The sequence below is a fragment of the Haliotis rubra genome, unplaced genomic scaffold (assembly GCF_003918875.1).
Source record: "Haliotis rubra isolate DU_JTF1 unplaced genomic scaffold, ASM391887v1 Scf607, whole genome shotgun sequence".
Taxonomy (NCBI): domain Eukaryota; kingdom Metazoa; phylum Mollusca; class Gastropoda; order Lepetellida; family Haliotidae; genus Haliotis; species Haliotis rubra.
Genome location: NW_025767310.1, coordinates 207,991 through 221,985, shown reverse-complemented (window position 1 = coordinate 221,985; position 13,995 = coordinate 207,991). Strand labels below are relative to the sequence as shown.

The 13,995-nt window shown below is 43.7% G+C and overlaps 1 protein-coding gene across 1 annotated transcript; it reads left to right on the top strand.

Moving 5' to 3' along the window:
• The first annotated feature begins 8,899 nt into the window (after positions 1 to 8,899).
• LOC124255712 (protein TRACHEARY ELEMENT DIFFERENTIATION-RELATED 7A-like) lies at positions 8,900 to 9,448 on the top strand. Its single transcript, XM_046689619.1, has one exon. It carries the CDS (start codon positions 8,900 to 8,902, stop codon positions 9,446 to 9,448), a length of 549 nt encoding a protein of 182 aa, XP_046545575.1.
• Positions 9,449 to 13,995: the final 4,547 nt, after the last annotated feature.

Here is a 13,995-nt window from a genome sequence, read left to right as displayed (position 1 = left end):
GTTAATTTCAACCTAAACTGCACGTACGTCATGCCACGGCTTACAGAAAGTCAACATCTCCGTGCCCTGGGTATGTTGGAGGCTGGAATGCCCCAAAATGAAGTGGCCAGACATTTTGTGTCCATTGAAACATGATCACATCTCTATGGAGACGTTTTCAACATACTTGGAACACGAAAGATTTGCCTCGGACTGGCCTTCAACGCATGACATAACGTCAGTAATACAACCACATTCGGCTGACCAATCTAAGGAATCGATTCCGGACTGCAAATGACTCACCATTCCTGGCTTACGTCCAATCGGTACCAGGACTGTACAGAACCGTGTGGTGGAGCACAACATCCGGCCCCGACGGCCAGCAATTCGTCTAATTTTTCTCCAGCGTCACTGCCTGGTGCAGACAGTATATACGGTATGGGAGACAAGATTGGGATGGTGTTTTGTTCACTGACGAGTCGAGATTTCGTCTGGACAGCTCAGATGGCAGGGCAAGGGTTTACAGACGGCGAGGTGAACGGAATGCTGACGCCTGCGTTGTTCAACGGCGACAGTTTGATGGGGGTGGGGAGACAACAAAAATCTCATGGTCGGACGCAACTAGTCATTGTCAATGGCATTCTGTCAGGTCTGCGATACAGGGACGAGATCATTGGGCCTCATGTGCAAGCGTTCATTCTAGGACAGAGACATGCTTCAGCAAGATAATGCCCGTCCATATGTCGCTTGTGTTGTGACAGATTTCCTGAGACAATAGAACATCTCCTGGCCAGCTGTTTCTCCGGACCTGTCCCTTATCGAGCACGCTTCGGATGGAATGGAGCGACGTTTACGTCATGCCCAAAGTCAGCTATTGACGTTAGCGAAATTGGGACAAGAGTTGAACAACATGGAACAACATTCCCCAAACTTTCTTCAATCGCTGAGTGTCGTCTATGTGTCATGCCTGCATCAACGCCAATGGTGCACAAACACGATACTGAATTTCTGAACGACTATTGACACCACAATCTCTTCAAGGATGTGTCACGATACCTAATGTCAAATCATACAGATTTCGATATTGTCATGTCAGTGATTAAGGAATACACCACAAATCATGTTAATATTTTTTTTGCATTAAAAATGGCATAACATAAAATAATGCACAATTACTTTATTCCAGAAGTGTATACACTAAACGCCAAAAGAAACGTTACCCTCCTTCCTTAATGAATTTCTTAACATCTACTCAAGTGAGGATGAAACTTTTGCATTTTGATGCGTGGACGTCTACGGTGAACACAGTCTGTCTGTAGCGCTGAATAAGTGTTATAACCGTGATACGGTGGCACCCGAGGGCGTTTCGGCAGCATCATTGTATGTCGACCCGTCCACGGTTCATGTCTCGAGTCGCCGTTCTCTAAATGAAAACTTTAAAGCATTTCTTTCGTTAAATTGTCTTTACTATATATAATAGAAACATCACTTTTAAGACTAAAACTGAAGAAATATATTGTAAGAAGTATTGAAAGCGATGTTATAGAGTAATGTTTGCTTTATGGTCATTTTAATATGTCGCCAGTACAAATAAAATAGATTTTCATAGTATAATGACTGCAATGAGAAGCCGATATAACTTTAGAATTAAGAAATACAGTTCGCTCTACCACAATGTATAGTGTAATAAAACACACATTTGCCCTGAACTATTATAGTTAAAGCACGAGGACGCTTGCGTCCGAGTGCTTTAACGTTATAATAGTTCAGGGCGAAAGTGTGCTTTATTACACTATACATGGTGGTAGAGCGAACTGTATTTCTTTTCTAAGATGCCAAATTTCGGACGCAATGCAATTGTGGAAGCGTCCTCGTGCTTTAACTATAATAGTTCAGGGCGAAAGTGTGTTTTATTACACTATACATGGTGGTAGGGCGAAGTGTATTTCTTTTCTAAGATGCCAAATTTAATACTTTCTAAAGATAATTACGATTAATTTAAGGCAGAAAACAAACTACGGTGTCGGTGACCTAAATTAAGAATCCTCGCACAGGGCTAACTGGCGCGCTGTTCTATTGATGTGTCTGCCCCCTACGTTAAGACGAACGTTACCAGAAAAAAAAACAAATGATAACAGTTTGATGACGGTTTACGTTCGGATTAGATATCTTCTCTGAATTATTTTAATTACATCTGTCATTAACGTAAACCATATGGGGCAATATGAACGTTGCATTTCTTCTACCAGCGTAAGTTTAGATCAGTACATCCAGAGGAAGTTGAGTAGTCAAGCGACATTCCACAATTGCATTGTGGGAATGTAAACATTACGAACGTTACCGTGTCGCTGAAAACTTGTGAGTCGAAATGACACATTTTAACCGTCGTAAAACATAAACGTAATGTTTCCACCAGTGATGTTAGCTGCGTAAAACAACAGCAAACCAAGAAACTGGGTGCAACGGTGTAGTTTACTGTAGGAGGCCGTACGTGGCGATGACAACTGACATGCATCGTGACGTCGCTTACATTGTGACGTAATCTAAAATGGTTCGATTACGAGGGGGCACACTAGAATGGTGCAGTGACGGGATAACGTCATTCAATTGTTACGTCATCAAAAAAATATACCTTTATTGTCTGGTAATGTATTTTTTTTTTGATTGTTCTAACCGCTAGGCATCTTAGAACAATTTATAATACTTGTAACAGCTGGGATTTTTAGATTGCACAATGCCGTCCTGGCCCCAAGTCGGGTATCAACTGGAAGATGCAGTTAACTCCAAGTGTAAAGTTCGTTTTCATACGAATTGAAGTTGACTTGCTCGGTTTAGAAAGACATTCAAAGCACATAGTATCCAAACAAACGCTAGTCTGAAATTAGTAAATTAACTCATAATTCCATAACTCTCCATTATTTCACACAAAGGCTCGTCAATAGTGGCATTAAGATCTGTTAAAGCGAACATAAAATCTCCATGGCTTGCACTGAATTCTCAACAATCTACAACGGTCAAATGATGTAAAACCATTAGATAACATGTTCGGTCGCTGACCTTCGCTAGTTGAACATGGGAATGTTGTTACGTCACAGATTATGTGGAGTTATTACGTCATGTGATGAGGTTGCGCCGCGGTTCGTGGTCGGCTTAGGCTAACGTGAAATTTGAGTTGGTAGGATATGTGAGGCCCATGTTTCAGCATGTAGCGTTCTTGTGTAGTCATGTGGCGTTATTCAAGTTTCCCCAGTACAATGGGTGCACGGCCGTGTTTAGACTAAGGCTTAGTCTCTGAATATATATAATTTTGATAGTAACAAACAAGCCCATTTAAATTGAAAAGGAGCCCTAGAGAGGCCAGAGATCCTGAACCTGAGGAAATCTAGACTTGCTTTATTTAGGGCTTTAGCACTGCAGAGAGGGCTTGGCATTAGGGAAATTAATGTGGTTGAGGGACTGTGAGACAGACTAGGCCGTGTTGTGTGTGCCTTGATAACACTGGCTTATAGTGCCGGTGTCCAGGCCCGCTGGTGCTGTATGGTGCCGCATTATAATGTAGTTGAGGGTATTGGTCATGTTGGTCTCACGCCAATATGTCGCCGGCCTTCACTGGTATATCATAGGACATATTTAGTTAAGTAGTGATTCCCTGTGTCGTCACCTCACTTATACCTTAGCTACAGACTATATGCGGTGTGACACACTGCAATCCATACCTCTACACGCCTAAAAGCGTGCTAACACATATGAGTCATTGACATTCACGCTGACCTCAAAGTGTGCTGACAATATAAGGTAGATCTTGTATATTACAATCCTTGCTGAACCCAAAGTGTACTGACTATATAAGGCAGATCTTGTATATTACAATCCTTGCTGACCCCAAAGTGTACTGACTATATAAGGTAGATCTTGTCAGAGACCATATAATAGAGGGATGGTCTCTGATCTTGTATAGTACAATACTTGCTGACACGAAAGTGTACTGACTATATAAGGTAGATCTTGTATATTACAATCCTTGCTGACCCCAAAGCGTACTAACTACATAAGGTAGATCTTGTATAGTACAATACTTGCTGACACCAAAGTGTACTGACTATATAAGGTAGATCTTGTATATTACAATCCTTGCTGACCCCAAAGTGTACTAACTATATAAGGTAGATCTTGTATATTACAATACTTGCTGACACCAAAGTGTACTGACTATATAAGGTAGATCTTGTATATTACAATCCTTGCTGAACCCAAAGTGTACTGACTATATAAGGCAGATCTTGTATAGTACAATCCTTGCTGACCTCAAAGTGTACTGACTATATAAGGTAGATCTTGTATATTACAATCCTTGCTGACCCCAAAGTGTACTGACTATATAAGGTAGATCTTGTATATTACAATCCTTGTTGACCCCAAAGTGTACTGACTATATAAGGTAGATCTTGTATATTACAATCCTTGCTGACCCCAAAGTGTACTGACTATATAAGGTATATCTTGTATATTACAATCCTTGATGACCTCAAAGTGTACTGACTATATAAGGTAGATCTTGTATATTACAATCCTTGCTGACCCCAAAGTGTACTGACTATATAAGGTAGATCTTGTATAGTACAATACTTGCTGACACCAATGTGTACTGACTATATAAGGTAGATCTTGTATATTACAATCCTTGCTGACCCCAAAGTGTACTGACCATATAAGGTAGATCTTGTATATTACAATCCTTGATGACCTCAAAGTGTACTGACTATATAAGGTAGATCTTGTATATTACAATCCTTGTTGACCCCAAAGTGTACTGACTATATAAGGTAGATCTTGTATATTACAATCCTTGCTGACCTCAAAGTGTACTGACTATATAAGGTAGATCTTGTATATTACAATCCTTGCTGACCCCAAAGTGTACTGACTATATAAGGTATATCTTGTATATTACAATCCTTGCTGACCCCAAAGTGTACTAACTATATAAGGTATATCTTGTATAGTACAATACTTGCTGACCCCAAAGTGTACTGACTATATAAGGTAGATCTTGTATATTACAATCCTTGCTGACCCCAAAGTGTACTGACCATATAAGGTAGATCTTGTATATTACAATCCTTGATGACCTCAAAGTGTACTGACTATATAAGGTAGATCTTGTATATTACAATACTTGCTGACCCCAAAGTGTACTGACTATATAAGGTAGATCTTGTATATTACAATCCTTGCTGACCCCAAAGTGTACTGACCATATAAGGTAGATCTTGTATATTACAATCCTTGATGACCTCAAAGTGTACTGACTATATAAGGTAGATCTTGTATATTACAATCCTTGTTGACCCCAAAGTGTACTGACTATATAAGGTAGATCTTGTATATTACAATCCTTGCTGACCTCAAAGTGTACTGACTATATAAGGTAGATCTTGTATATTACAATCCTTGCTGACTCCAAAGTGTACTGACTATATAAGGCAGATCTTGTATATTACAATACTTGCTGACACCAATGTGTACTGACTATATAAGGTAGATCTTGTATAGTACAATCCTTGCTGACTCCAAAGTGTACTGACTATATAAGGTAGATCTTGTATATTACAATCCTTGATGACCTCAAAGTGTACTGACTATATAAGGTAGATCTTGTATATTACAATCCTTGCTGACCCCAAAGTGTACTGACTATATAAGGTAGATCTTGTATAGTACAATACTTGCTGACACCAATGTGTACTGACTATATAAGGTATATCTTGTATATTACAATCCTTGCTGACCCCAAAGTGTACTAACTATATAAGGTATATCTTGTATAGTACAATACTTGCTGACCCCAAAGTGTACTGACTATATAAGGTAGATCTTGTATATTACAATCCTTGCTGACCCCAAAGTGTACTGACCATATAAGGTAGATCTTGTATATTACAATCCTTGATGACCTCAAAGTGTACTGACTATATAAGGTATATCTTGTATATTACAATCCTTGCTGACCCCAAAGTGTACTGACTATATAAGGTAGATCTTGTATATTACAATCCTTGATGACCTCAAAGTGTACTGACTATATAAGGTAGATCTTGTATATTACAATCCTTGTTGACCCCAAAGTGTACTGACTATATAAGGTAGATCTTGTATATTACAATCCTTGCTGACCTCAAAGTGTACTGACTATATAAGGTAGATCTTGTATATTACAATCCTTGCTGACTCCAAAGTGTACTGACTATATAAGGCAGATCTTGTATATTACAATACTTGCTGACACCAATGTGTACTGACTATATAAGGTAGATCTTGTATAGTACAATCCTTGCTGACTCCAAAGTGTACTGACTATATAAGGTAGATCTTGTATATTACAATACTTGCTGACACCAATGTGTACTGACTATATAACGTAGATCTTGTATATTACAATCCTTGTTGACCCCAAAGTGTACTGACTATATAAGGTATATCTTGTATATTACAATCCTGTATGCTAACAAAATTCACTGAAATTCACGATGACCTCATACGGTGCTATGAATATAATGCAGATATTGTATAGTACAATCATTGCTGACCCCAGAGTGTGTTGACAATATAATGTAGACATATAGAGTACTAGTATATTGCAATCATTGCTGACCCCAAAGTGTGCTGACAATATATAATGTGACATATAGAGTATATTACAATCATTGCTGACCCCAAAGTGCCTTAACACATTCCTGTATATATAGTATGCTGACCCCAATCAATGCTGACCCCAAAGAGTGCTAACAAAATCCTTTAGATTCGAAACTTCATGCTGCCCTCAAAGTGTGAGAACAATAATCCTGTAGATATAGTATATTGCAATCAATGCTGCCCCCAAAGAGTGCTAGCAGAATCCTAGTGGTCTGACGAACCTCATAAGACAGCTACAATGTAAAATGTTAGAAAAAGGTTCATAAACACTTTTTTCTTTCTTTTTTTTTCTTCCCCAAGCAGGTTTTTCAAACATGTTTTAATTTAATCGAACTGTTAATATAAGAGCACAAACTGTTCTAAGGACAATTGCGAAACAGATGGCAAGCTTTCTACATTAATGAACGGATATTGCAAGACACGGCAGAGATAACACAACAATGATCCTCTCCAGCACATTCTGGGAGTTCATTCGGGAATTATCTCCCTTGTTGATGCCGAAGCTCCGGGGTCAAGTCAGAGGATGAGCAATTTTCATACTTACACAGACACTTTAAAGAACGATTATTCAATGACTATCACAAACAAAACTGTAGACATCCAACTCTCCCTCACCCCCACCTACCCCAACCCCCACTTCTCCCAGACAACTCTCCCTCACCCCAGCCCTACCCCACCCCCACCTCTCCCAGCCAACTCTCCCTCACCCCAACCCTACCCCACCCCACCTCTTCCAGCCAACACTCCCTCACTCCAAACCCTACCACCCCCACCTCTCAAAGCCAACTCTGCCTCACCCCAACCCTACCAACCCCACCTCTCAAAGCCAATTCTCCCTCACTCCAATTCTACCACCACCGCCTCTCCCAGCCAACTCTCCCTCACCCCAACCCTACCCCAACCCCACCTCTCCCTTACCCCAACCCTACCGAACCCCCTCCTCTCCTAGCTAACTCTCCCTTACCCCAACCCTAGCAACCCCCACCTCTCCCAGCCGACTCTTCCAACTGTCCCTATGACAGACCTGAACCGGCCTGTAACCCCTGCTGCCACACCTACATCCGCTGATCGGCAACATTTGTAGCTTAATAACTTCGAGTCAGGGAACTGACTTTATCTCAGAACCTTACATTTGATTGAATAAATGGTGCATGTGTTACTAGAGGAAACTATCTAACAGTTGTTCAATTAGTAAGACTGAAATAGTTTGAAAAGTTTGAAATAGCACATCATTTTCAAACGCAGTAAGTAGTACGCAATTTGACACGTGTCATGTCGCTGTGAATTATGTGAAACTAGTTTTTTTCCTAGCTTTCTTCAACACTATTCCCCAAAGTGAGGGTACTGTGTTCAGACGTTATAAGCTTTAATATTCAATATCACTGCCATTTTCGCATTTTCGGCCTATTTCTTTCCCTATGTCCTGGCCATTGTCACCCGGTTACCAATATCGCCCCAATACATTGTCACCCGGCACACTCTCTGTGTTGAGAGTGAGATATACCAATATCGCACATATACATTGTCACCCGGCATACTCTCTGTGTTGAGAGTGAGATATACCAATATCGCCCATATACATTGTCACCCGGCATACTCTGTGTTGAGAGTGAGATAAACCAATATCGCCCATATACATTGTCACCCGGCACACTCTCTGTGTTGAGAGTGAGATATGCCAATATCGCCCATATACATTGTCACCCGGCACACTCTCTGTGTTGAGAGTGAGATAAACCAATATCGCCCATATACATTGTCACCCGGCACACTCTCTGTGTTGAGAGTGAGATAAACCAATATCGCCCCAATACAACTGCCTGTTTACACTGAGTGTGTTTCTAGAGCGTCTATTCAGCAGGTATTTTGTCCCTTGACGCATCTGCCCTGTCATCAGATGATCGACACAGGCTCCACAAATGATGTTTTTGACATGCATTGTAAGGCTGTCATACGGTGTTTGTGTTTCTGACGAGCGTTGTTTGTTTACTCGCTCTGGGATTTGGTGCATCTGGTCACCACTGCTTGCGGGTAGATAGACGGCCATGATATAGAGCAATCACATTCCTGACGTCTGTCGCTACCCCAACCACACTCGTTCCCCACCACCCTTCCCGCCCCTTCCAACCATACAATATTTCGACACTGAGCCCTGTCTCCAAATTCTCCCAATTACACACCCTGCCTCACACCCAGTCACACCCTACCACACATCCTGCACCTGTCGATGCCCAACCCCGTGACCACAGTCCCATTCATATCTCCCCGTCCAACACACCTCCCTGACTGCCTCACACCCTCTCCCACACCCTGCCTCCGCACCCTTCCCTGCCTGTCCCACACCCTGTCTCCATATCCATCCCCACCTGTCCTACACCCCGTCTCCGCACCCTCCGCACCTGTCCCACACCCTGTCTCCACACCTCTCCCCGCCTGTCTCCGTACCCCTCCCCGCTTGTCCCACACCCTGTCTCCGCACCCTCCCCGCCTGTCTCCCACACCCTCCCCGCCTGTCCCACACCCTGCCTCCGCACCCTTCCCTGCCTGTCCCACACCCTGTTTCCATATCCCTCCCCACCTGTCCCACACCCCGTCTCCGCACCCTCCCCACCTGTCCCCACACCCTGCTCCCACACCCCCCCCCGCCTGTCTCCCACGCCCCTCCCCGTCTGTCTCCACACCCCTCCCCGCTAGTTCCACACCATGTCTTCACTCCCCTCCTCGCCTGTTCCACACCCCTCCCCGCCTGTCCCACACCCTGTCTCCATGCCCCTAGCTGCCTCACACACTCTCTTCGCTGCATACTCTGCACCAAAATCATCACATCTCCATGCTCCCCCCTCTGTCCCATAGCTGTCACCACACCCCTCCCTGCTCCACATCCTGGTCGCACCACACCCTACCCTGCCCCTCACCCTGTCCCTCACACTGCCCCAGTTTATGTCCTGTACAATATCCAGTGATGACACCATGCACCTAAACCATCTAAACCCGTCACAGATTGTACTTCGGCTTCGTAAATAGATGCATGCCCCATTAACAAAGACCAATCCTATTCCACTTCACGCAATTGAATTGAATTCCACTTCACCTGCACAGGTAGCTGAATATAGTCCGCACGTGTTCCTTGGCCGTTTTCAATGAACCCTCACCCCCTTCACAACGTCCAATGCACGCCGATCCCCACGTCAATCGCCGGCAGTATTGTCTATAAAAATGACCACCCTCATGGAAGCTTACAGAGCATGAAGAGTCACCAGCTTCATTCTGCCACAGCATTATTTCCAACTTTCACGTGGCTAATTACATTGTATTGGCAATAGTACTCGGTTATTCGCCGTATCTACTTCACGTGTGTCCCCATTGTCCAGACATATGGCTCACGAATAGGTGACCTTACACAGGTAAACAAATCGGTTCAAGGGCACAATCACCTGTAAAAAGACTTTTTATATCGTTAACGCTACTCAGTATCTGTGACTACGTACGCCCCAAGGAGTGTCGAAATGTGCACATCTGGACTTTAAGAAGGGGCAGCCACTGGCCACGATCTGGACCCTGGTCTACACCAACCTCTGACATTAGGATAAATATCAAAGGCTCAAGTACGGGAAATATTTGTTTACTGGAGCGGTGTGTGGGTCGACTTGACCTTGACGTGACCCCACCAGAAGAGGCCCAGACACTGACTGACGCGTTCTATAACTATTATATAGCCAGTTTCGCCAGTGGCCTACATAGACGTACGTTACAGCGATATCCACATAGCAACATATCTGTTTCAACACTCTATGAAAACTCTTCGAATGAAGGAAATTACGAGATGTTTAACCCTTTAGAGTGAGTGAATTCAGTTTTACGCCGCTTTTAACAATATTCCAGCTATATCACGGCGGAGGACACCAGAAATGGCATTCACACATTGTACCCACGTGGGGAATCGAACCCGGGTCTTCGGCGTGATGAGCGAACGCTTTAACCACTAGGCCACCCTACCGCCCTTAACCCTTTAGAGCAGATAAATATAAACCCTTCAAGTTGTTAATTAATATGTGCAATAATCAGTAAGTTATTTTTGCAAACGGCACGGTTGGTCATGTTGTCTTAGGCATGCCAATTCCCCATTCAAAGCTTCGTCTCTCAGACGCACCAGAATCCGCCAATCACCGGTATGTTATCAGGCATTATGACCGTCTGTTGATCCTCACCTCACCCAACTGGTACTCCCTGATTCACCATGTACCATGCCAAGGTGGTACACCTAGTCTTACCTCACCCTGCCGCTCAGGTGATCCAGGGTTTCATCTCACCTTACCTCGCCACATCGGGACTCCTGGGTTTCACCTCACCTTACCCTGCCATATCGGTACTCATGGGTTTCATTATCTTACCTTGCCTCGCCTTATTGGTACTCCTGGATTTCATCTCAATTTACACCACCATATCGGTACTCATGTGTTTCACCTCACCTTACCCCGCCATATCGATACTCCTGGGTTTCACTACTCTTTACACTGATATGTCGGTATTCCTGGGTTTCACCTCACCTTACCCTGCCATATCAGTACTCATGTGTTTCACCTCAATTTACACCACCATATCGGTACTCATGTGTTTCACCTCACCTTACCCCGCCATATCGATATTCCTTGGTTTCACTACACTTTACACTGATATGTCGGTACTCCTGGGTTTCACCTCACCTTACCCTGCCATATCGGTATTTATAGGTTTCACCTCACTTTACACCGCCATATCGGTACTCATGTGTTTCACCTCACCTTGCCCCGCCATATCGATACTCCTGCGTTTCACTACACTTTACATCGATATGTTGGTACTCCTGGGTTTCACCTCACCTTACCCTGCAATATCAGTATTTATGGGTTTCACCTCACTTTACACCACCATATCGGTACTCATGTGTTTCACCTCACCTTACCCTGCAATATCGGTATTTATGGGTTTCACCTCACTTTACACCGCCATATCAGTACTCCTGGGTTTCACCTAAGCTTACCCTGCCATATCGGTACTCATGTGTTTCACCTCACTTTACACCACCTTATCGTACTCATGTGTCACTCATGTGTTTCACCACCTACACTCACCACCGCCATATACTGTGTTATACCTAAGTTTACACCGCTATACTCTCGCGGTTTCACCGTTCTTTATACCACACCATATCGATATTCCTGTGTTTAACCTCACCTTTCTGTGTTTTTCACTCTCACTTTAACCTGGCCATATCGGTACTCATGTGTTTCACCTCACCTTTACCCCACCATATCGCCATATCAGTACTCATAATCGGTACTCTGGGTTTCATTCCTTGGCCCTCACTTTCACAATTTTACACCACGCCATATCCCGCTGGGTTTCATTCTGTGGGTTATACCTCAACTTTTACACCGCCATGTCGGTATTCATATCTGGTTTCACCTCACTTTACACCACCACCCTGCCCATATCGATACTCCTGTGTTTAACCTCACTTTACACCACCATATCGGTACTCCTGTGTTTTCATTCCCCTCACTTTACATCACCGCCATATCGGTACTCTATGTGTTTCATATCGGTACCTCATTGGTTTCACCCCTGCCTCACTTTACACCGCCATATCGGTACTCCTGGGTTTCACCTCACTTTACACCACCATATCGGTACTTCTGGGTTTCACCTCACTTTACACCACCATATCAGTACTCCTGGGTTTCACCTCACTTTACACCACCATATCGGTACTCCTGTGTTTCACCTCACTTTACACCACCATATCGGTACTCATGTGTTTCACCTCACCGTACCCCACCATATCGTACTCCTGTGTTCCATCTCACTTACACCGCCATATCGGTACTCATGTGTTTCACCTCACCTTTACCCCACCATATCGATACTCATGTGTTTCCATCTCACTTTTACCCCGCCATATCGGTACTCTGTGTTTCACCTCACTTTACACCGCCATATCGGTACTCATGTTTCAGCCTTTCACCATCTCACTTTACACCTCACCCCCGCCATATCGATACCCTGTGTTTCACCTCACTTTACACCCCACCATATCGGTACTCCTGTGTTTCACCTCACTTTACACCGCCATATCGGTACTCCTGGGTTTCACCTCAGCTTACCCCTTATATCGGTACTCTGGGTTTCATCACTTACACCACCCATATCGGTACTTCTGGGTTTCACCTCACTTTACACCACAATATCAGTATTCCTGGGTTTCACCTCACTTTACACCACCATATCGGTACTCCTGGGTTTCACCTCACTTTACACCACCATATCAGTACTCATGTGTTTCACCTCACTTTACACCGCCATATCAGTACTCCTGGGTTTCACCTCACCTTACCCTGCCATATCAGTACTCATGTGTTTCACCTCAATTTACACCACCATATCGGTACTCATGTGTTTCACCTCACCTTACCCCGCCATATCGATATTCCTTGGTTTCACTACACTTTAAACTGATATGTCGGTACTCCTGGGTTTCACCTCACCTTACCCTGCCATATCGGTATTTATAGGTTTCACCTCACTTTACACCACTATATCGGTACTCATGTGTTTCACCTCACCTTACCCCGCCATATCGATACTCCTGGGTTTCACTACACTTTACATCGATATGTCGGTACTCCTGGGTTTCACCTCACCTTACCCTGCAATATCAGTATTTATGGGTTTCACCTCACTTTACACCACCATATCGGTACTCATGTGTTTCACCTCACTTTACACCGCCATATCGATACTTCTGGGTTTCACCTCAGCTTACCCTGCCATATCTGTACTCATGGGTTTCATCATCTTACCTTACCTCGCCATATCGGTACTCCTGGATTTCATCTCAATTTACACCACCATATCGATACTCCTGGGTTTCACTACTCTTTACACCGATATGTCGGTACTCCTGGGTTTCACCTCACCTTACCCTGCCATATCAGTACTCATGTGTTTCACCTCAATTTACACCACCTTATCGGTACTCATGTATTTCACCTCACCTTACCCCGTCATATCGATACTCCTGCGTTTCACTACACTTTACACCGATATGTCGGAACTCCTGGGTTTCACCTCACCTTACCCTGCCATACCGGTATTTATGGGTTTCACCTCACTTTACACCGCCATATCGGTACTCATGTGTTTCACCTCACTTTACACCACCACATCGGTACTCATGTGTTTCACCTCACCTTACCCCGCCATATCGATACTCCTGGGTTTCACTACACTTTACATCGATATGTTGATACTCCTGGGTTTCACCTCACCTTACCCTGCAATATC

Coding starts and splice junctions, on each gene's coding strand:
- LOC124255712 (XM_046689619.1), top strand. CDS start 8,900: ATGCCCAACCCCGTGACCACAGTCCCATTCATATCTCCCCGTCCAACA.